At 43.2% G+C, this 25864-nt stretch overlaps 1 protein-coding gene across 2 annotated transcripts in view; it reads left to right on the forward strand.

Annotated features, from left to right (window-relative positions):
* LOC141212708 (uncharacterized) overlaps positions 1-25595 on the forward strand; it is a 136780-nt gene extending 111185 nt beyond the window's left edge. For both annotated transcript variants that reach the window (XM_073664992.1, XM_073664993.1), the window contains exons 6-7: positions 2992-3100; positions 23976-25595. In XM_073664992.1, the coding sequence (XP_073521093.1) occupies positions 2992-3100; positions 23976-25570 (1704 nt within the window). In that variant the 3' untranslated portion in view covers positions 25571-25595. The remainder of the gene's footprint in view (positions 1-2991; positions 3101-23975) is intronic.
* Positions 25596-25864: the final 269 nt, after the last annotated feature.

Raw genomic sequence — 25864 nt, forward strand, 5'->3', positions numbered from 1 at the left:
GGTATCTAATCCAAACCCACAGGGGCAGGGTACATACAGTACAGACCAAAAGTTTGGACACACCTTCTCATTTAAAGATTTTTCTGTATTTTCATGACTATGAAAATTGTACATTCACACTGAAGGCATCAAAACTATGAATTAACACATGTGGAATTATATACTTAACAAAAAAGTGTGAAACAACTCAAAATATGTCTTATATTCTAGGTTCTTCAAAGTAGCCACCTTTTGCTTTGATGACTGCTTTGCACACTCTTGGCATTCTCTTGATGATCTTCAAGAGGTAGTCACCGGAAATTGTTTTCACTTCACAGGTGGGCCCTGTCAGGTTTAATAAGTGGGGTTTCTTGCCTTATAAATGGGGTTGGGACCATCAGTTGTGTTGTGCAGAAGTCAGGTGGATACACAGCTGATAGTCCTACTGAATAGACTGTTAGCAGCTTTTTTCTTGCCATAATACAAATTCTAAGTAAAGAAAACCGAGTGGCCATCATTACTTTAAGACATGAAGGTCAGTCAGTCCGAAAAATTGGGCAAAATTTGAATGTGTCCCCAAGTGCAGTTGCAAAAATCATCAAGCGCTACAAAGAAACTGGCTCACATGAGGACCGCCCCAGGAAAGGAAGACCAAGAGTCACCTCTGCTTCTGAGGATAAGTTTACCAGAGTCACCAGCCTCAGAAATTGCAGGTTAACAACAGCTCAGATTAGAGACCAGGTCAATGCCACACAGAGTTCTAGCAGCAGACACATCTCTACAACAACTGTTAAGAGGAGACTTTGTGCAGCAGGGCTTCATGGTAAAATAGCTGCTAGGAAACCACTGCTAAGGACAGGCAACAAGCAGAAGAGACTTGTTTGGGCTAAAGAACACAAGGAATGGACATTAGACCAGTGGAAATCTGTGCTTTGGTCTGATGAGTCCAAATTTGAGATCTTTGGTTCCAACCACCGTGTCTTTGTGCGACGCAGAAAAGGTGAACGGTTGGACTCTACCTGCCTGGTTCCCACCGTGAAGCATGGAGGTGGTGTGATGGTGTGGGGGTGCTTTGCTGGTGACACTGTTGGGGATTTATTCAAAATTGAAGGCATACTGAACCAGCATGGCTACCACAGCATCTTGCAGCGGCATGCTATTCCATCCGGTTTGCATTTAGTTGGACCATCATTTATTTTTCAACAGGACAATGACCCCAAACACACCTCCAGGCTGCGTAAGGGCTATTTGACCAAGGAGAGTGATGGGGTGCTACGCCAGATGACCTGGCCTCCACAGTCACCAGACCTGAACCCAATCGAGATGGTTTGGGGTGAGCTGGACCGCAGAGTGAAGGCAAAAGGGCCAACAAGTGCTAAGCATCTCTGGGAACTCCTTCAAGATTGTTGGAAGACCATTTCCGGTGACTACCTCTTGAAGCTCATCAAGAGAATGCCAAGAGTGTGCACAGCAGTCATCAAAGCAAAAGGTGGCTACTTTGAAGAACCTAGAATATAAGACATATTTTCAGTTGTTTCACACTTTTTTGTTAAGTATATAATTCCACATGTGTTAATTCATAGTTTTGATGCCTTCAGTGTGAATGTACAATTTTCAAGTGATGAAAATACAGAAAAATCTTTAAATGAGAAGGTGTGTCCAAACTTTTGGTCTGTACTGTATGTAGATTACAATGGGTGACCAACAGGATCTGCATTCAAGATCACCACAGGAAATGTGTGTACCTGTATCATCCAAGAGGCTGGAGGGCCAATACTCAATTCGTATGTAGATGCAACCTTTACTTTATCACTAAAACAAAAGGCACCACACCACAGGACACACAATTGCCTTCATACCTCATAGCTTTTATGACCCCCCACAGCACATGGTCGATCTATTTGATGTAGTTCTTTGATGACCTGTAGTGCCATACAGAGTTTGTGGATCAAATTGTGAGTTCAGTCATTCATATCACAGATATTATAGATATTGTCCATGTTGGGTTCCAACAAGGACTATATGGGGTACATTATTCTTTATGGAGGACTATGTGGGGCCCATTAAACTGTATGGAGGACTGTGTGGGGCCATTATACTGTATGGAGGACTATGTGGGGATCACATTTGGGACACCATGTCTTACTAGGGGGATACAGCAGGGTCATCATACCGTGTTTGTGGAGGGTACTGTGGAAAAATTCACTGTGAGGGTATCATACTGTGTTTGGAGGGCACTTTTGTTGGCTTTATACTTTATTATGTGTATTATTTATTAATTCAAGGTTTTTTATCCTCTGTTATTACATATTTAAATTAGGCCATTGAGTTATATGCTTTTTACTTCTCTTACATGCATATTATATTTTTCAAATGTTTTATTCTAAAGTCTATTAATTAAAATGTACTTTGTTAGTGGGACAACCCCTTTAAGTTTGTTTCCATATAAAAACGTTCATTGTTCTATTTGATGATAAGAAAAACTTCCTTAATTGTAGACATTTTTAAATAAATATCAAGGTTGGCCCATGGCTTTGTCCAAGTATTTAATTTCCGCTTTCTGTGTATTTAAGTTTGACATCTCTGCATTATAGGCAAAACTATATGGACTAAAGTGGTATTGAAATTGATTAAATAATGTATGCCTACTCTGGACAAAATACAAAATAATATACATTACCAAAAGACAGCCACCACAGCGTGTTTCGCATATTGCTTCACCCCCGGACAAAGCAATAGGCGAAACGTGCGTCAGGCTGTGGATTGCTGTTTGCTCTTCTTTAGCTTCTCTTGGTAATATTTCTTATTTTTTCACTTTTGTCCGGAGTAGTACCATTGCTATAGTGGTCTTACACCTTTTTTCTATATTGGGTCTGGTTGGCTTTCCTTAGGTGTTATAGTGGACATTAATGTTAAGGGAGCTTTGCTATGTAGTAACAAGAAAAACAAAAACTTCTCCCAGTATTTTCTTAACTGTGCATCATTTGTTCCTTGTTCCATGTGGCGAATTAGGTAATAAATCTGAGAGCCCTAAAAGTTGAAGACTTGACAGAAACAGAGCTGTGTGTGGGTGTAACCCAGCTGTGTAAGGTGGAGGACGGTCCGACAGATATCAGGACTGGTGAGTGATAACCTTTAAATGGTAAAAAAAAAAACATATTTACCTTGTTCAGTCTCGTTACATAGCGGAAAACCCAGCATCAACCATGCTGACTCCAGCTCCACTGTCCACAAACACAGAAATTATCTCCGTCCTGCTCTCTAGCACCACCTCTGCTGTCAGGACAAACCGAGAACTGCATGTTGAAGATACACACCCCCTGATTATCCAACTCCACACTACCAAGGGTTAATCGAGTTTCCTTTTGCTTAGGAATCAAGGGACAGGCCCCAATAAAATGTCCCTTTTTACCACAAAAAAACACACTCCCTTTTTCTTGTTGATCTCAGGGGAAACATATGACGCAGAAGCATCCCGTAACTGAATGGGTTCCTCCAACTCCACCCACCTATCCCAAAGGCGTCTATCCACGTGTATCGCCAATGACATGGCATCCTCCAAGGACCCCCGAGTTTCGTAAACTGCCAAAGCATCCTTCAGCCTTTCTGTAAGGCCCTGACAAAATTGGCTTCTAGAGCCGGGTCATTCCATTTGGTATCAGTTGCCCATCTACAGAACTATAAGTTTCCACTGTCCGATTCCCCTACTTAAGGCGACACAGCCTGGATTCAACCAAGGAGATTCGGTCAGGATCATCATAGATGAGGGCTAGAGCCCCGAAAAACCCTTCTACTGATTGGAGTCAAACAGAACTCTGTGACAAAGAGAAAGCCCAGGATTGAGAATCTCCTTGCAACAGTGAAATCACAATCCCCACTCGCTGCTCCTCATCTCAAAGAGGAGTAAGGTCGAAGTTTAAAATACAACTTACAAGCTTCTTTAAATACAAAAAAACTTGTCTCTATCTCCTGAAAACCTGTCCGGGAGGGCAACCTTGGGTTCAAGCTGGACCAGCCTACACGCCGAGTCCCCAACATTAGGAGTCTGAAGCTGCTGCTGCTGAACCTCAGATCGACGGTCAGTCACCTCCAATGACAACCTCCAAAGCTGCTCTGCCAGCACCGAAACGGGATCCATGAACCCGGGGTAAATTAAAAAAAAAAAAAAAAAACACACAAAAAAAAATTTCAGTTTTTTTTTCTTTTTTAAACGGCTGGTGATAATGTCATGCTAGGTAAGGGAAGGACCAAGTGTACGATGATGGGAAAAGGGGGGAAACCCAACAACTAGGGAGAGTGGAGACCCCCTAGGCATATCTTCCCACACCCTGACTCCCCTATCATCCCTATATAGGTTCCGCACCTATCGCCAATCAGAATACCTAATCCCTGACTAACCCTAGAGCTAGACCCTAGGTAGGGAGGGGAAGGGGTGAGCACTCGTCAGCCCCACTGAAACTAAAGACAAGCAAGGGGATACACTTAGCTTTGAATAGACATCAGAGAGATCATGACAAATATCCACCAAGGAACTCCAAGAAGAAACTCGCCGACTGCTAGAACTCCTGGCCTGAACAGAGGAAAATAGTTATATCACCGACGACTCTCTGGAGACACTGAGGGTTTTTAAATATCAAGCAAGGGTTTGTCAATTATCAGCAGAAGGTGGAGATCACTGCTGGGTCCTAGCGACAGAAGGATACCACTACACTACAGAGATGAAAGGATCAAGAAGGTGTCTGCAAAGCCAAGCGCAGTCACCTTCTACAGCTAGATCCAGAACGACTGTCTGTCAAACCGGATATAGCCTTGACACATGTATAGGTTTTTGGTTTTTTTTAACGTGCTGTTGTCACTGAGGATCAAAAGGAAGGTAGAAATACTAAATGGCTTCTGCAGCTCTCTCTCTCTCTATCTATCTATCTATCTATCTATCTATATATATATATATATATATATTGTGTGTGTGTGTGTGTATATATATATATATATATATATATATATATAATGTGTATATACAGTGTGTGTGTGTGTGTGTGTATATATATATATATATATATATATATATATATATATATATATATATATATATGTCAAACAAGTGAGAGTGACAGATGTACCGATTGAAGAGCTATTAATATGGCATCTAATATAATCAGTTGGCTAAGTGTAGAGGTGATCCACACAAAACCAAATAATCAATGTGAACAAGGTCCTGGGCCCAGATTTGCAGCAAGGGTTAAGAAGCTCAGTTATTGCTGTGCCCCTGTACATAATTTTAAAGACTCTTTAGTGACTGGTACTGTGCCAAGTGACTGGCACTACGCTAATGTGGTGCCCATTTTCAAAAAGGGCTTGCTATCTTACCTGGATAATTATAGACGTGAAAGCTTAACATCCATTGTGGGAAAAATGTTCTAGGGACTTGTAAGGGACTTTATACAGGAGTATGTGATAGAAAATAATGTTGTAAGTGATAGACAAGAGGGTTTTTACTAAGGGTAGGAGTTGTCAAATCAGCCTGGTTAGTTTCACTTCATTGAAAAATGATAAATTAAGTTCCCAAAAACAACTTATTAACCAGAATTAAGGGTCGGATCTATTAAAACATAACCTTTACTTGGGTACTGATTGAAAAGAACAAGCACAAAAACATAAATATGAATACTAAAGATAGTCAATAATTTTATATAGGTATCAAGCAGTGGTATTGTAACTAGTGTTGAGCCACCCCCGTAGTGTTCGAGTTCGGTTCGGTTCGTCGAACACCCGTGTGTTCGTCGAACTGTTCGTCGAACACCTTCGAACACCGTTAAAACCAATGGCAGGCAAACAAAAACACATAGAAACACATAGAAAACACCTTCAAAGGTGTCCAAAAGCTGACAAACTGCTCAGAAGACACAACTAACACATGGAAAAGTGACAAGTACATATAGTCATGCGAAAAGAAAAGAGGTGGAGGAGTAAAAGGAGGGGGAGACACAGATATAGGCATGTCATGCCCTTCTAAAATCCAAAAAGTGAGAAGCCGACACGGCCAGTCCGCTCCTGCCCGTGCCACCTCCGTGTCGCCGGGTTTGTGCCAGAGCCGCGGTGAACCCTGACGGCCAGCCCCCCTCTCCCAATACTGGTGCCTGTCCGCTGGTGGGTCGAGAGAGCCCCCCTGTGGTGGAGGCAGCTCTAAGCTTTTTAATTTAAATTGTCCCTCTAATTTGAATGAATACACTTTAAATCCATTTACAAGGATCTATTGGAGGGCAAGTCTCATGCCAGCAGCCGCGTAATTCCAGCTCCAGTAGCGTCCACTAAAGCTGCTGCAGTTAAAAAGCTTTTATAAGGATCGAGCTCGGCTGTCCACCGCAAGGCATCCTAGTGCCAGTCCCAGCCCCTATGCCTTGGGGTGCCTCCTGATGCTCTTCACTGAGTATCCCGTGGTCCCGAAGCATTTCCTTTGAAAAAATTAAGTGTCCAAACTACAGGTGGTGTAGCTTGCTTAACAGCCGGGATAATCCGCTGACTAGCAGACACTGCTACTAGGCACAAAGTATTTCCTGGGCTAGATGCAGTTAAAAATTTGTAAGTAGATACTCTCGTTGGATGCTGAGAAAGCATTCCATAGAGTCTCCTGGCACGCCATATATGATTCTCTTAAAAAGCTTGGGGTAGGGGTCTAGGGGACCCTTTTATAGCCAAAATCACGGCCCTGTATCACAATACGTCACTTAGGCTGAAGATAAATGGAACTGTAGCACCGAGGGCTCGGTTGCTACAGACGTATTGCACCTCACCCAGAGGTGTGATATCTCACTCTCAGATAAGGATGGAGTGTGGATCAGGACCCGACACCTGCATGCATTACACCACATTGCCGTGGGGCAGGGCGACCAATATGCCCCTGAGATGGGCACGACAGTCCCTGTCCCTGGCTGGAGTGGGGGGAGGGAACACTGAGGAAGGGGAACCCTGCAGTGCAGGAGCAGGGAGGAAGCAGTTCCTGGGTGCATTGAGAAGGGAGTATAAAAGGTGGGCACCATCTTAGTTCAGTGCAGAGAAGTCTGAGCAGAAGTGGCAGGGAGCAGGGGCTCTGCATGAGCTCTGCTCCGGAGGCGGGCCTAGTAACAGAGGCCCAGGCCTGCAAGAGGGAGAAGGAAGGAAGAGGAGCGGAGAAGGCTCCAGGAACGAGGAATGAAGGGATCCCAGGGGTGCGGACGGGCGAGTCGCCACCGCACGCCCGAATCCACCTGCGTGGAGGGGTCAGGCCAAAGGGGGAGACCGGTCCCCGAACTAGTGGAGGCAGGAAACGACCCTCAGCTAGAAACCGGAGGCTCTGACATTTTATGTGGCGCAGCCCCTTGCTCCACCCGCTAGGAAGGCACCACATAGGGTCAGGGAAACTGGCGCCAAGTTTACCAAGAGGAGGCCCGAGGCAGCCGGACAGAAGTGTTGGTAAGAAAGGCCAGACAAAGGACACACAAAGGGGGTCCTGTGAAGCGCTCCAAAGTTATCTGGGAGTTGTCTGAGCCCCTCACCTGGTGAGCACAGTACGACGTGGGCAGCCGTTACCTGCAGACGTGGTCTGGATAATAAGAACTGTGAGTAAAGGCCCTGAACTGCATCACTGACTCCGTGTCGTTACTGCTGCTGCCCTGCACCATCACCCCCATCCTCCGCATACACTGCCCTGAGGCTATACTCCTCCCGTGGGGAGTTATGCTACGCTCTGCTGCACCCACAACACCAGCCTTAGCGGTCTGCCCTGTAGCGGCGGTTCACTCTGACCGCAATCCACGGGTGGCGTAGTCGGACATTTAAACATCAAAACCACATAAATAGTTCCGCCACTGGTTTGACCGCCCTGAGCCACGGAACCGGATCGCCGCCACGAAGACTACAACCACCAGCATCCACCAAAAAGGGTCCGGCTCCGGGTGTCCCAAGGCCCAGGGGGTGCGTCAGAACATTTTCATCACCTTTCACAATCACCAATGGGACAAGGCAGGGATGTCCTCTGTCCCCTCTCTTATACATCCTAGTGACGGAGCACCTGCTCTCATCAATTCGCCATAACCCCAATATTAGGTGGATTGAGGTGGGAGGCACCGAGTACAAGTGCTCTCTATTTGCTGATGATGTCCTAGTATATATCACTCAATCACATATATCCATCCCTGCTGTTATGGCTGAAATAGATCACTTTGTTACATGGTAAAATTTTAAAATCAATGCAGCGAAGTCTGAGGCCCTCGATGTCTCCCTCCCTAAATCCATATAGGATTCCATCCAGTCCAACTTTCCCTTTGCCTGGCCCTCACAGGGTATCAAATACTTAGGAATTCCTATTCATAGAGACCTCTCCCATCTATGTTATCTTAATTTTGGGCCCTTTATTGAACAATTCCATACAGACCACGGTTGGCAAGTTAGAACTGTAAGATTCACTACGTGAACCACTGGTGTTTTGTGGAAAAGCACATGTACACCGCGTTCCAAATTATTATGCAAAAAGTGTTTAGGAGTGATAAGGGAAGAATTTGTTTGTTTGTCAGTTAAACTCATTGATGGTGATGTGTGTCAGGGCTCTTTATATCACTGTAAGCAATTGCAGACACCTGTGCTAATTAGTTTGGCAGGTGTGTCCAATGAAAGGCAAGACTACTTAAGAAGGCTCTCTCACATTATTAAGCAGCCTACATTTTCTGCCAAAATGGGAAAGAAAAAGGATGTGTCGGCTGCTGAGAAGCAACAAATTGTGGAGTGTTTAGGTCAAGGCATGACTACAATCAACATTGTGCGATGATCAGGATGAAGTGTCTTGGCAATCAAGAAGTATGTAGCTGATTCACAGTACACACGTGTGCGTGCTGATAAGGGCAAATTGAGGACTCTTTCCTACAGGCAATTACGTCAGGTTGAAAGAGCAGCGGCAAAAAAGCCTTGTCATAGCAGCAGACAAGTTTTTGAAGCTGCTTGTGCCTCCAACGTCCCCCGAACAACAAGATGCAGGGTCCTTCAGAGGTTTGCAGCTGTGCATACGCCATCCTGTCGACCTCCTCTATCCACTTCACACAAGCAGAAACGGCTCCAGTGGGCCAAACATTACATGAAGACTGATTTCAAAACTGTTTTGTTCACGGATGAGTGCCGTGCAGCGCTCGATGGTCCAGATGAATGGAGTGGAGGATGGCTGGTTGATGGACACCCCACGCAAACACGGCTACAGCGCCAACAAGGAGGAGGTGGAGTAATGTTTTGGGCTGGAATCATGGGGAGAGAGATTGTCGGCCCCTTTAGGATCCCTGAAGGCGCTAAAGATGAACTCCATAATGTATGTGGATTTTCTCAAACAGCACTTCCTGCCATGGTTCAAGAAGAAGAACCGTGTATTTCACAGCAAGATCATTTTTCTGCATGATAATGCACCATCTCATGCTGCACATAAAACATATGCATCTCTGGCTGATATGGGCATAAAAGGGGACAAACTTATGGTGTGACCCCCATGCTCCCCTGACCTCTACCCCATTCCGACCCTTTGGAGCATCATTAAAAGTAGTGTCTATGATGGCGGGAGGCAGTTCACATCTAAGCAACAGCTCTGGGAGGGTATTCTGTCCTCATGCAAAACAATTGAAGCAGAAACCATCCAAAACCTGACAAATTCAATGGACGAGAGAGTTCAGAAGCTCCTTTCGAACAAGGGGTCCTATGTGAAAATGTAACATCACCTAGAATAAAGTTTTGAGTTGAAAACTGTTTGATTTCAGTTTCTAACAACCTGCTAATGCTTATAATTTCAAAAATGACCATTTTTTTGGTCTTTATTAAAATGAAAAGGTTGATCGAAAAGTTTGGGGGATCTAAGAGTGTGGCAACCCAGTAGTCATGATTACTTCGAATTCTGACAATATGAGGGTCATGCTGCAGGTAGTGCAGCAAGAAGGCACTTATGTGTCTTGCGCATCTCGGAGCCCCAAAATTATTTTCCGGGCTAGATGCAGCTAAAAATTATTTTTAATTTTAAATCTGGTGAAGCTTATTATAGATGGCCTAATAGGATCAGTGCTGCACACTGCTACAAAGCCCAAATTATTTTCCAGTCAAGATACAGATAAACATGATTAGTAATTTGAAAGCTTAAAACGGTTGGTAGGGTGATTTTAACCAATCATCAAGCTTTTACTCTCCCCAGGATGACACAGGGGTAGAAAAGTCGTTTCGGATCCATGATTTGTTCATCTTTATGAACGTGAGTCTGTCTACATTATCAGTGGAGAGCCGCGTGCGCTTATCTGTCAGCACACCACCAGCAGCGCTGAACACACGTTCAGACAGAACGCTGGCTGCGGGGCATGACAAGATCTCCAAGGCGTAAGTGGCTAGCTCCGGCCATTTATCCATATTGGAAGCCCAAAAAGAGCAAGGGTCCAGTGACACAGTCGTGGCTTCAATGTTTACTTGGAGATACTCCTGTACCATCGTCTCTAGGCGTTGACTATGTGTCAGACTTCTTGTCTCCTGTGGCCTTGCAAAGGATGGGCTAAAAAAGTGGTGAAATGATTCCGCAAAATTGATGTTACCAGCAGATACTGTGGTTCTGTTACGGTTTGAGTGCTGAACACTTGACGGTCCCACGGTTGGCAAGTTGGAACTGTGAGATTCACTATGTGCACCACTGGTATTTTGTGGAAAAGCACATGTAAGATTCTGCAACAGTCTCTGCTGATACTCCTGCATGCGTGCATCCCTTTCTATGGCAGGAATAATTTCTGCAAATTTACTTTTGTACCGGGGATCTAACAGTGTGGCAACCCAGTAGTCAGGATTATTTCTAATTCTCACAATTCGAGGGTCATGTTGCAGGTAGTGCAGCAAGAAGGCACTCATGTGTGTTGCGCATCCAGGAGCACCAAGTCCCTGTTGTGTTGGTGGCGAGGTAACAATCATGCTTCCTTCCTCTGTCCTCTCCCCCCAACCTCGCACAACAGAAATGTGATCAAGGTCTCCCTCATCTGATGAGTCTTCCATCAGTTCGTCCTCCACTTCTTCCTGGGCTCCTGCACCTTCCTCACTAGTTTGGCTGCTACCATGCGCCCTGGTAAAATCATCTCCCCCACCCTCACATGCCTGCCGCCTTGGTGCTGCCGACCGTCTGGACCTTGCAGATGTTAGCGCTTCCGCATACAACTCCTCCTCCTCTACTTCCTCCACCTCCTCTTGTGCCACCACCTGACTCCGAATTCTGTTTAACATGTGCTCCAGCATGTAAATCACCGGAATAGTCATGCTGATAATGGCATCGTCAGCACTAAACATCTTCGTCGCCATTTCAAAACTGTGCAGAAGGGTGCATAGGTCCCTGATCTGAGACCACTCCTCCAGCGTGATTTGCCCCACCTCTGAATCTCGTTGGCCCAGGCTATACGTCAGAACGTATTGCACCAGGGCTTGTCGGTGCTGCCACAGTCGCTGCAACATGTGCAGAGTTGAATTCCACCGGGTAGGCACATCGCATTTTAGCCGGTGAAGTGGCAGGCCCAACGACTTCTGTAGAGATGTAAGTCGCTGAGCTGCGGGATGCGAACGGCGGAAGTGAGCACACAGCGACCGTGCCCTCTGCAGAAGGCCATCTAGTCTGGGATAGTGGGCTAAAAATTGCTGGACAACCAGGTTCAACACGTGAGCCATACAAGGCACGTGTGTGACATTGCCCCGGCGAAGGGCCGCACCCAGGTTTGCAGCATTGTCGCACACGGCCTTCCCTGGTTTCAGGTCCAGTGGAGACAACCATTCATGAAATTGGTTCTCCAGAGCTGACCACAACTCCTCAGCTGTGTGACTCACATTTCCCAGACATTTCAATGTAAAAACCGCCTGATGACGTTGAGCCCTACTGCCAGCATAGTAAGGAGGTGTGCAGGATCCCTTCTGCGCAGTTAGAAAGCTTGTGGCATGACCAGACAGGCTTTGGGTGCAGGTGGAAGACCGAGAGGAGGTTGAGGAGGCAGAAGCAGTGGAGGAACTTTGACATAAAGAGGATTGACGCACAACTCGTGGGGACGGCAAGACTTGGACAGCAGCCCCTTGTCCTGCTGTCACCATAGTTACCCAGTGCCCAGTCAGCGACATGTAACGCCCCTGTCCATGCCTACTCGTCCAAGTGTCTGTGGTGAAATGCACCCTGTCACACACAGAGTTTCTCAAAGAAGCGGTGATGTTGTGTGCGACATGCTGGTGGAGCGCAGGCACACCTTTCTTTGAGAAGTAGTGCCGACTGGGCATCTGGTACTGGGGCACTGCGACGGACATAAGGTCTCGAAAATCCTCTGTGTCCACCAGGCGGAAAGGCAGCATTTCTGTAGCCAAGAGCTTGCAGATGGTGAAATTCAACCTCTTAGCTTTCTCATGGCTAGGAGGAAATAGTCTTTTACTTGTCCACATCTGAGGGACCGAGGGCTGGCTATTGTGCTTAGACGGGGTTGATAAGGGTGTCCCCGGCAAACTGCCGGTCTGTGAGGAAGATGCAGGCGGACATGTTAGGTTGCCTTGATCCAAAGGTGGTGCTATCGATGTCGGACAGCGCTCAAGACCAGCTGGTGTTACCACCTCCAAAGAAAATGATGACCTGCCAATCACGCTGGCTGTTGCGGGTAAAGAGGTGGCAGGTCTGCGCCCCAAAACAGGTGTGACTGCTGTCCCCCCAGTCACAGAGGATGAAGAGGCCGCGGATGCACAAGATATGGCAGACGGTGGGTGGCCCGGCCGGCTAGGCCGCATTGTAGCACACTGAGCTTCCCACTGCAACTTATGCTTCATGTCCATGTGCCGGTTCATGCATGAAGTACTCAAACTATGTATTTTTTGGCCTCTACTTAGCTTTTGCTGACAAATGTTACAGATAACACGAGTTGGGTCATCTTTATCGATCTGAAAAAATGCCCAGGCTATGCAAGGCTTTGCACCCATGCGACCTGAAGAGCCACCACGACTTGTGGTGAGAGGCAGAGTTGTGTTTGAGGATGCAGTTGTTGACGTGCTTCCAGTACTACGTCTCTGTCCAGGAAGGCGCAACCTGACCTCGTCGTCACTAGCATCTTCCTCCACCTCCTCTGCTGACCTCATCTCTTGGCTGACTGTGGGTTGACAGTAAGTGGGATCTCCGACCTCATCATCATCACCCTGTGCGTTATCACACCCGTCGTCCTCAGAGCCAACCTGTTCCTGCCCTGACAAAAAACTAAAGTTGTCGCTCCAATCAGGTTTTTGAGTCTTATCATCGTCTTCCTCATTGTCTCCACCAACAGGAGTTACAGTTTGGGAATGAGGGTCTACATTATGGTCAGAACCTTCTGCGTCTGGTCCTGGATCCGACTCATAAAGATTCTGGGCATCAGTGCAGATCATTTCCTCGTCTGGATTCACAGAAGCGCTGGAGTCGACCTCTGATTCCCAGGCTATAGTATGAGTAAACAGCTCTGCAGACTCAACCATCTGTTCTACCTCATACTCAGACGGGCAGCTGGAGATTTGGGAGCTGTGAGGAAGCAAGTGCGATTTGGGTGACACCTTTGAGGACTGGAGTATTTGTGATGTTGAAGTTGATGTGGAGGAGAGCCCACTTAAAGGAGCACTTGATATCCGTTGAAGCACCTGCTGTTTTTGTGCCTCATCTGGAATTTGTAGCGATTGGCGTGGCCGTAAGAAAGGGATCTTATCACATTGTCCGCTAAAAGAAGTAGACATTTTAGTTTGGCTGGAAGATGGTCTTTCTTCTGCACCTACCCCACGGACACAACCTTTTTTCCCCTTCCCAACACGCCTATTCCCCTTTCCACCAGCAGCAGGCCTTTTTCCACTCATTTTGGTGGTTAACTAATTCACAACTCTGGAGTTGTTTGCACAAAAAAACAATGGATGGTAACCGAGCAGAGCTGAGTGGCCAAACTGTGGTATTAGGCCAAAACTATTGGCTGGGTTAGATGCAGAAAAAAATTATTTTTAATTTGCAACCTGATGGAGGTCAGTATAGATGGACTAATAGACCAAGTCCCACACACTGCTAGAAGCCCAAATATTTTTTCAGAGCTAGATGCAGAAAAAAATTATTTTTAATTTGCAACCTGATGGAGGTCAGTATAGATGGACTAATAGACCAAGTCCCACACACCGCTAGAAGCCCAAATATTTTTTCAGAGCTAGATGCAGAAAAAAATTATATTCAGTTTGCAACCTGCTGGAGGTCAGTATAGAAGGACTAATAGAACAAGTCCCACACACTGCTAGAAGCCCAAATATTTTTTCAGAGCTAAATGAAGAAAAAAATTATTTTTAATTTGCAACCTGATGGAGGTCAGTATAGATGGACTAATAGACCAAGTCCCACACACTACTAGAAGCCCAAATATTTTTTCAGAGCTAGATGCAGAAAAAAATTATTTTTAATTTGCAACCTGATGGAGGTCAGTATAGATGGACTAATAGACCAAGTCCCACACACCGCTAGAAGCCCAAATATTTTTTCAGAGCTAGATGCAGAAAAAAATTATATTCAATTTGCAACCTGCTGGAGGTCAGTATAGAAGGACTAATAGAACAAGTCCCACACACTGCTAGAAGCCCAAATATTTTTTCAGAGCTAAATGAAGAAAAAAATTATTTTTAATTTGCAACCTGATGGAGGTCAGTATAGATGGACTAATAGACCAAGTCCCACACACTGCTAGAAGCCCAAATATTTTTTCAGAGCTAGATGCAGAAAAAAATTATATTCAGTTTGCAACCTGATGGAGGTCAGTATAGATGGACTAATAGAATGATGCTATGCCCAAAAGATTTTACTTCACTAGGTGCAGTAAAAAAATTGGTATTCTATACACAGGTGGTATATCTTGCAACACAGATAGGCTACTCCACTGACTAACACACTCTGCAATAGGCCAAAAAGGATTAGCTTTGCTAGATTCAGCCAAATGCTGTGAAAAAAACTTGCACAGCACTGGCACAGACCTGCCTGGCAAAAACTGATAGGAACTCATGTAACCTAGTCCTGAAAAGGACTCCAATTACAATTAGTCTTTACTCCCACAATCTATCTATTTAAGAGCACAGACCTGCCTGATAAAAGTCGTAGGAAATGCTGTAACCTAGTCCTTAAAAGGACTGCAATCACAACTATTCCCTACTCCCAAGCTATCTGTATATTTGTGCGAAAATTGGCTTGAAATTAACAAGGTATAGCGCACACAGCAACAGCGGTGCCGTCTAACACGCAGCTGCAGCAGTGAGAAAATGGTGGCGACGGGGAAAATGGCTTGGTCTTATAGGGCAAGGACATGTGACATACACTGCCAATCACACATGCCCTTGCTTGTGTGAAAAAAAGCACTTCGCTCCGTGTGTGCGCTGCTGATAGGCTGACAGATTGCACCTCCCCACTGCAAATGCGGGAAAGAGAAAAAAAAATGGAGATCTTCATTGTTCCTGCAGAGATCCATCCCCTGCCCCTCCCCCCGCCCCGCTGTACACTCAAACTGCGTATTAACATTAATTTTCATCATTACTGAGAAAAAATCCAGTTATGATTTTGGTGCACGAACAGTTATCGAACATAACCTCGAACAGCCGAATTTTTCTCAAATTGTTCGTGTTCGCCGACCGGCTCGAACACCGCCCAAAACAGCTCGAATTTGAGATTGGCGAACAGTTCGAGTAGAACAACGCTCATCTCTAATTGTAACCAATGATGGGGAATCCTAAACCAATAACAAAGGCTATTATTTCATTGGATGCTACGAATAGCAAGCAAAAAATCTCCTCTTTTGTCCCAATTTCATTACTTTTCCTACAATCCTATTTCCTCTCATATAACTATCTACTCTGTCAGACAGATATACTGGTGCATCTCACTAAATTAGAATATCATCAAAAAGTTAATTTATTTCAGTTCTTCAATACAAAAAGTGAAACTCTATATAATATATAAAGTCATTACAAACAATGTGATCTATTTCAAGTGTTTATCTCTGCTAATGTTGATGATTATGGCTTACAGCCAATGAAAACACAAATGTCATTATCTCAGTAAATTAAAATAATTAACAAAAAACAGCTGCAAAGGCTTCCTAAGCATTTAAAAAAGTCCCTTAGTCTGTTTCAGTAGGCTCCACAATCATGGGGAAGACTGCTGACTTGACAGATGTCCAGAAGGCAGTCATTGACACACTGCACAAGGTCCCAGAGTTCCAATTTTCATTTGGAAATCAAGATCCCTGAGTTTGGAGGAAGAGTGGAGAGGCCACAATCCAAGCTGCTTGAGGTCTAGTGTGAAGTTTTCACAATCAGTGATGGTTTGGGGAGCCATGTCATCTGCTGGTGTAGGTCCACTGTGTTTTATCAAGACCAAGGTCAGCGCAGCCGTCTACCAGGAGATTTTAGGGCACTTCATGCTTCCCTCTACCGACAAGCTTTTTGGAGATGGAAATTTCATTCTCCAGCAGGACTTGGCACCTGTCCACACTGCAAAAGTACCAATACCTGGTTTAAAAACAACAGTATCACTGTGCTTGACTGGCCAGCAAACTCGCCTGACCTTAACCCCATAGAGAATCTATTATAGAGAATCTATGGGGTATTGTCAAGAGGAAGATGGGACACCAGACCCAACAATGCAGACGAGCTGAAGGCTGCTATCAAAGCAACCTGGGCGTCCATAACACCTCAGCAGTGCCACAGGCTGATCGCCTCCATGCCACGCCACATTGATGCAGTAATTGATGCAAAAGGAGCCCGACCAAGTATTGAGGGCATTTACTGAACATACATTTCAGTAGGGGAACATTTCAGATTTTAAAAATATTTTTCAAGCAGTTGTTATAAAGTATTCTAATTTAATGAGATAATGACTTTTGTGTTTTCATTGGCTGTAAGCCATAATCATCAACATTAACAGAAATAAACACTTGAAATAGATCACTGTGTATGTAATGACTCTATATAATATACGAGTTGCACTTTTCGTATTGAAGAACTGAAATAAATTAACTTTTTGATGATATTCTAATTTAGTGAGATTCACCTGTATCAGAGGAATTATTTTTCACAGTACATTAGAATATATATTATTGTGGTGAATGACTACTAAGCACTGGTCCGCTATTATTCAATTTACTATATTTTTCGGCGGCAATAAAGACGCACCTTACCATAACACGCACCCGAGGTTAAGACGGCAAAAAATTGGGAAAAATATTTTCTAATTTAAAGCTTCCCTGGTTGTGTAAAGTGGAGACCTAAAGATCACTTATTTTACTAAACTAGAGTGCAACAGGGAAGTAATAGTGTCTTGCAAAAGTATTCACACCCTTGACATTTTTTGTTTTTGCTACCTCACAACTTGGAATTTGACTGTTTTTTGAGGGTATGCATTTGTTCATGTAAAGAACATGCCTACAATTGTGAATATTTGGTTTTCTTTTTGTTGTTAAGCAAACAACAAATAGGACAAAATACTGTGGCATGTAAAAGTTTTGACACCACTGGTCAAAAATACTGTTATTGTGAACAGTTAAGCAAATTGAAGATGAAACGATCCCTAAAAGGCCTAAAGTTAAAGATGATATATTTCCTTTCTATTTTAGGCCTAAAAATATATATATTCATTTTTTACATGTTAAAATTTCAAAAAGGAAAATGAGCCTATGCAAAAGTTTGGGCACCATTGGATATTTGTGTGTTCAGATAACTTTGACAAAGCTTTCAGACCTTCATTTAGGCTCTCAGCTGTTCATTGTTGGCCACTTCCCGCTCCTATATATTCTGGGCTTTGGCATGCTTGCCAGAGCTAGCTTCATGCTGCATGGTTCTTGGAGTGTGGTGGAGAGTTGTTGTTGGTGGATTTAAGCTTAGACTGTTGTGTTAATCCTATTCTCCTATTTTGATTTATTCCTCATCTTCCATTCCCCAGTGTTAACATCTGTTTGTGTGCATATATTTGTATGATCTTTATTTTCCTTTTAGCCCTGTTTGTATTACCTTGTTAGTGTGGTTTGTGCATGGTCATACACTACTACCCCTCTTCCCTAGGAGGGAGTTAACAGATTGAGGGCAGATTAAGGCGCTCAGACAAGATACGTGGCCCCGGCGTCTTCACCTTCAAAAGTTATCCGGGGAACAGGGCCAGCTAGGGCGCCTCTAGAATTAGGGAAAGGGTAGGAGCCACTGGCACTGGGATACCCGACAACAGAGTCATGACAGTCTGACCACAGATTCTCAATTGGATTAAGGTCTGGGCTTTGACTAGGCTACTTCAAAAGATTTACACATTTCCCCTTAAACCATTCAAGCGTTGCTTTAGCAGTATGCTTTGGGTCATTGACTTGTTGGAAGGGGAACCTCCGTTCCTGTCTCAAATCACTAACCAACTGAAACAGGTTTTGCTCAAGAATATACCTGTCTTTCGCACCATCCATCTTCCCCTCGACTCGTACCATTTTCCCTGTCACTGCTGTCGAAAAACATCCCCATAGCAGATGTTGCCACCACCATGTTTCACTGTGGGGATGTTGTTCTTGGGGTGATGAGCTTTGTTGGTTTGGCGTCAGACATAGCGTTTACCTTGGTGGCCAAAAAATTAAATTTTGGTCTCATCTGACCACAGCATGTCCCTGCCACGCAAGGTGAAGTAAAGACTAAGTGCAACACGAAGGGAAGAGCGGAAGGAAGCCTAAATACTAGGGAAAGGGGGAGTAGAGACCCCTAGGCAGATCTAATACTATCTGCCTCTCTGATTAATGCCCTCCTTGCAAGGGCTGAGAGCTTTGGTAGACTGCCCTCTCTTGGTAGGTTTGTTGTGGTACCATGTTCTTTCCATTTGATGATAATGGATTTGATGGTACTCCGGGGGATCATTAGAGATTGCTACTTGCACATTTATAGACACATACCGCCGTGCTACATGCACATTTATAGACACAGCTGTGCTAAATGCACATTGGTGGACGGCCCTCTCTTGGTAGGTTTGTTGTGGTACCATGTTCTTTCCATTTGATAATGCATTTGATGGTGCTTCGGGGGATAATTAGAGATTGCTGCATGCACATTTATAGACATGCAGCTGTGCAACATGCACATTTATCGACTCATGCAGCTGGCTACATGCCCATTTATAGACACGCAGCTGCGCTACATGCACATTTATAGACACGCAGCTGTGCTACATGCACATTTATAGACACAGTTGTGCTTCATGCACATTTATAGACACCTGCAGCTGTGATACATGCACATTTTTAGACATGCAGCTGAGCTATATGCACATTTCTAGACATGCAGCTGTTCTACATGCTTATTTATAGACACACACAGCGGTGCTACATGCACATTTATAGACACGGCACTGCCACATGCAGCTGTGCAACATGCACATTTATCGACTCACGCAGCTGTGCTACATGCCCATTTATAGACACGCAGCTGCGCTACATGCACATTTATAGACACAGTTGTGCTTCATGCACATTTATAGACACCTGCAGCTGTGCTGCATGCACATTTATAGACACACAGCTGTGCTGCATGCACATTTATAGACACACACAGCACTGCTACATGCTCATTTATAGACACACAGCACTGCTACATGCACATTTATAGACACACACAGCTGTGCTACATGCACTTTTATAGACACATAGCTGTGCTACATGCACTTTTATAGACACACACAGCTGTGCTACATGCACATTTATAGACACACACAGCTGTGCTACATGAACATTTATAGACACACACAGCACTGCTACATGCACATTTATAGACACACAGCACTGCTACATGCACATTAATAGACACGGCACTGCCACATACACATTAATAGACACAGCTGTGCTACATGCACATTTATAGACACACACAGCTGTGCTACATGAACATTTATAGACACACACAGCACTGCTACATGCTCATTTATAGACACACAGCACTGCTACATGCATATTAATAGACACGGCACTGCCACATACACATTAATAGACACAGCTGTGCTACATGCACATTTATAGACACACACAGCTGTGCTGCATGCACATTTATAGACACACACAGCACTGCTACATGCTCATTTATAGACACACAGCACTGCTACATGCACATTTATAGACACACACAGCTGTGCTACATGCACTTTTATAGACACATAGCTGTGCTACATGCACTTTTATAGACACACACAGCTGTGCTACATGCACATTTATAGACACACACAGCTGTGCTACATGCACATTTATAGACACACAGCCCTGCTACATGCACATTTATAGACACACAGCACTGCTACATGCACATTAATAGACACGGCACTGCCACATACACATTAATAGACACAGCTGTGCTACATGCACATTTATAGACACACACAGCTGTGCTACATGAACATTTATAGACACACACAGCACTGCTACATGCACATTTATAGACACACAGCACTGCTACATGCACATTAATAGACACGGCACTACCACATGCACATTAATAGACACACACAGCACTGCTACATGCACATTTATAGACACACACAGCACTGCTACATACACATTTATAGACACACACAGCACTGCTACATACACATTTATAGACACACACAGCACTGCTACATGCACATTTATAGACACACACAGCACTGCTACATGGACATTTATAGACACACACAGCACTGCTACATACACATTTATAGACACACACAGCACTGCTACATACACATTTATAGACACACACAGCACTGCTACATGCACATTTATAGACACACACAGCACTGCTACATGGACATTTATAGACACACACAGCACTGCTACATGCACATTCATAGACAGACACAGCACTGCTACATGGACATTTATAGACACACACAGCACTGCTACATGCTCATTTATGGACACACACAGCTGTGTTACATACACATTTATAGACACACACAACTGTGCTACATGCACATTTACAATTTACTTTGACAAGGCTTACCTTTCTTTGATGGGACCCTAACCTTTTCTATAAACCATACCTATGCTAGGCCAATGGCTACAAATTTAAAGGGCGGGTAAGATACAGCATTAATTAAAAGCAACCTTTGTATAGGTTCAAATGAGCGTATGATTGGCCTGAGTGCTGCCTGTGAAAAAATGTATTGAACACAGACCAATTTATTCAATAGGGCAGTGCTGATGAGCAATTTTCTTCACTGACCAAATCTGCATGTAAAAAAAAAAAAATGCACCATGCACTAGTTTTTTTCTGTGTCAGATGAGATTCGCACATTCAAGTCTACATGTGTGCAGAAAAAAAACGGATCCCATGTGGAACTTCCATATAGCATCTATTTTTTATGGATACATTTCAATTCTTTAACATAGGAAACTGTAAAAGGTATTGGAAATTACTAATAGCTGCTGCTGAAAAAATGGATTACATATGGACTGCACAATAAGTGTAATTGATAAATGAGAAAAAAAAATTGTCCCACTTTTCAAGATGAAACTGAACGATTTTTTTTTCATTTGCTTGTATGAACCCAGCCTTACACTGATGGGAGGAGTGCTCAGACAACTGTGGAGGCAGTCGCTTACCCCCAAATGTACAGTACAGACCAAAAGTTTGGACACACCTTCTCATTTAAAGATTTTTCTGTATTTTCATGACTTTGAAAATTGTACATTCACACTGAAGGCATCAAAACTATGAATTAACACATGTGGAATTATATACTTAACAAAAAAGTGTGAAACAACTGAAAATATGTCTTATATTCTAGGTTCTTCAAAGTAGCCACCTTTTGCTTTGATGACTGCTTTGCACACTCTTGGCATTCTCTTGATGAGCTTCAAGAGGTAGTCACCGGAAATGGTTTTCACTTCACAGGTGTGACCTGTCAGGTTTAATAAGTGGGATTTCTTGCCTTATAAATGGGGTTGGGACCATCAGTTGTGTTGTGCAGAAGTCAGGTGGATAAACAGCTGATAGTCCTAAGTATATAATTCCACATGTGGTAATTCATAGTTTTGATGTCTTCAGTGTGAATGTACAATTTTCATAGTCATGAAAATACAGAAAAATCTTTAAATGAGAAGGTGTGTCCAAACTTTTGGTCTGTACTGTATCCTGGCACACACAGGGTGGTACTGCACTTTTTGATATGTATACTGCAGTCACAACAGCTTACACCTATTCACAATTCCTGCATTGTGATATGAGTTTCTAGTCAGATTGTTTTTTTGTATTATACATTTGGAGGTGGTGACTACATTCATAGTTGGCTGAGCACTCTTCTTATCAGTCTAAGGGCTCATTCAGATGTCAGTTTTTCCCATATAAGTGGCTTTCATGTATTTTACATATGGCACTCGTACCTATGATAGTCTATGGGGTATTTCACGTGTCAGATTTTTTTACTCGGACCGAGTGATTCACACAAAGGCACTGAGACTTGTTTAATATTGATCCGAGTGCATCAAACTCGCCAATGCAAGTCTATAGATTTGAGAAAAACTCAAACAGCACTCGGATGCCCTGTGTTGTCCATTTTTCACGATTTGTTTGAAAGCTTGAGAAACTCTATTGCTTTTTTTTTTTTCATCAAAGAAAAACTGGTGAAACTCTGAACAAACTCGGATAGTTTTTCCATATGAAAACAATCACTGACGTCCGAATGAACCTTAAGGTCTCTTTCACACCTCCGGATATTTTCGGTACTGGAAAAAGAACAGTACCGGAGATATCAGTGTCCGTGTGGCATACGTTTGGCAACCATGTGCCGGATCAGTGTCACATTTACCGGCACCTGGGGATCAGCGGTACAGTTAGCTCTGTTCCCAAGCCCCGGGTGCTGAACGCTGCCCTCATCATTGTCCCCTGCCGGCACTGTGATTAGCACTAGCAATGGACAATGAGAGTAGTATTCTGCTCCCGCTGTGTCCAAAACCTGTAAAAATAAGATTAAAATTAAAAAAATCCTTATACTCACCTGTCCTAAGTGTCCCCCGCGGTAATCCATCTGCCGCACACGCCGAGGAACCAGGGGAATGACTTGCTACAGCGAGCGGACCCCTGCTCTGTACTGAGTGTCAGGACACCGCTCGCTTCAGCACCCAGCGCTTGGGAACAGCACTAACTGTACCGCTGATTCCCAGGCGCCAGTATGTGTCACGCTGATGACACACAGATGTCATCCCTGTGTCATCAGTGTGCACATGTGCGGGACTTTTTGCGGCCCGTTCTGCAGGTAAAAAACAGACATGTCAGCGTGTTTTGCACACAGTCCATGGAAACACACTGACATGTGCACAGACCTGTTCATTTGAATGGGTCTACGTGTGTCAGTGTCTCCAATATAAGTGTGGAAACGGACACCACACGTACTCGAAATCGACGTCTGAAATGCGCCTTAGGCTGTTTTTTAATTAGTGCGGGATCCTTCATGCCTTTTCATTTCTAGACTTTTAGCTCACAAATATTCCAGTATGTCTAAAATAGTTAGGGTCCTATCAAACATCAGTATGCCTGGTCATGGCTCATGGGCAAAAATGAATTGGCCAATTTGTGCGCCAAGTACCTACTTTTTATAAGTATACTTTACATAGCAATAATTAATTTTGCATGTGATATATTCAGTGTTTGCACTTTTTGATACAATAATCATTTAAGGTCATGAAATGTTATTAATGTACTAATGTCATTGGCTGTGAAAGGGTTTTTTTGAAGGTTAGAAATGTGCACTGATATACTGTTATAATTATACAATTTGTAACAGATGAAATAGAGAACTTATCTTAATTTACTTGTCTAAATTTTGTTGAAAAGTTTTTGATACATGTTTTAGTCATTATATATGCAGCTTCATGTTGGAACCTAGATTATTATAATTTTAAATTAACTTTATTATTATTTTATTTCTTTTTCTTTTTGTCATTATTATTTTGAAAATGATTAAATAAAACCTGTTTTTTTTCTAGATAACAGCACTGAAAATTTTGTGGGAAATTCCCTTTTATCTCCAGATTATGAAGTAAAATATTATAGTTCCAAGGATAATCATGAAGCACATTCCACAACACTTATGACCCATATGCCATTAGTTTTTGACCGTGACCTGTCTTTGGATCCTGCCAATGACAAAGAACCTTCATGTGGTCAAGCACAGGTTTTTAAACAAAGTACAGAAGATACAGGTGGTAAAATGTTTTCATGTTCGGAATGTGGGAAACACTTTAAAAAGAAATTTATTCTTTCTATGCATGAAAAAATTCATAGAGATGAGAGGCCATTTCCTTGTTCGGAATGTGGAAAAAGTTTTAAAAGGAAATCAAGTGTTATTGAACATCAGGTAACCCACACAGTGGCGAGGCCATTCCCATGTCCAGAATGTGGGAAACAATTTAAAAAGAAATCTATTCTATCTATGCACAAAAGAATTCATCGAGATGAAAGAACATTTTCATGTTTGGAATGTGGTAAAACTTTTCGACAAAGGCCAGCTCTTTTTAAACATCAAAGAAGGCACAGAAAGGTGGAGCCATTTTCATGTTCAGAATGTGACAGAAGCTTTCAACAAAAATCAGATCTCATTGCACATCAAAGAACTCACACAGGGGAGAAGCCATTTTCATGCTCAGAGTGTGGGAAAAGTTTTAGACAGAGAGCATATCTTGTTACACATCAGAGAACCCACACTGGGGATAAACCATATTCATGTTCTGAATGTGGAAAATGTTTTATACAGAAATCAATCCTTATCCTACATCAGAAAACTCACACAGGTGAGAAGCCATTTTCATGCTCTGAATGTGGTAAAGGTTTTATGCAGAAATCGGCCCTTGCTATGCACCAAAGAATTCACACAGGGGAGAAGCCATTTTCTTGTTCAGAATGCGGGAAATGTTTTCGCCATAAATCAGATTTCATTGTACATGAAAGAAGGCACAGAAAGGAGGAGCCATTTTCATGTCCAGAATGTGAAAAAGGTTTTCAACAGAAATCAGATCTCATTGTACATCAGAGAACTCACACAGGGGAGAAGCCATATTCATGTTCTGAATGTGGTAAATGCTTTACCCAGAAATCATCCCTTTTTTCACACCAGAGAACTCATACTGGGGAGAAGCCATTTTCATGTTCTGAATGTGGGAAATGTTTTATGCAGAAATCAGTACTTGTTATGCATCAGAAAATTCACACAGGAGAAAAACCATTTTCATGTTCAGAATGTGGGAAGTGTTTTCGGCAGAAATCCGATCTCTTTGTACATCAAAGGCGACACCGAAAAGAAGAGCCATTTTCATGTCGAGAATGTGAAGCAGGTTTTCTACAGAAATCAGCTCTCATTGTACATCAAAGAACTCACACAGGGGAGAAACCATATTTATGTGCCGAATGTGGGAAATGTTTTACCCAGAGATCATCTCTTGTTAGACATAAGCTAATCCATACAGGGGAGAAACCATTTTCATGTTCAGAATGTGGGAAATGCTATAGCCATAAATCAGCAGTTGTTCAGCATAAAAAGCGAAGCCATTTTCAGACTGTAATAAATGTTTTACCTCAAGTGTAATGCTATAGGAAAATAAAAAAAATTAAAAACCTGTTCTTTTGAACTTGACATTTTATCCTCACATTTACTCACATATTATAGCCATGCATAAGCATGAGATAGAGGTTAGCAAGATAGATTTCTATTCACAGCCATCAATAGGTAAAATAGAAAATGACTAACTGGAAGAAAATCCAAGAGACAGCAATTCTGCCTTTGTTCATTTGGAACGTTCACACTTTGGTTAAATAGCATGATGATATTATAGTTCGATCTGGTGGCGATCCCAATTTTATTTACTTTTTTTCATTATAT

Source organism: Phyllobates terribilis, unplaced genomic scaffold (genome assembly GCF_046119375.1).
Source record: "Phyllobates terribilis strain yellow unplaced genomic scaffold, ASM4611937v1 Scaffold_182__1_contigs__length_3807330, whole genome shotgun sequence".
NCBI classification, from domain to species: Eukaryota; Metazoa; Chordata; class Amphibia; order Anura; family Dendrobatidae; genus Phyllobates; species Phyllobates terribilis.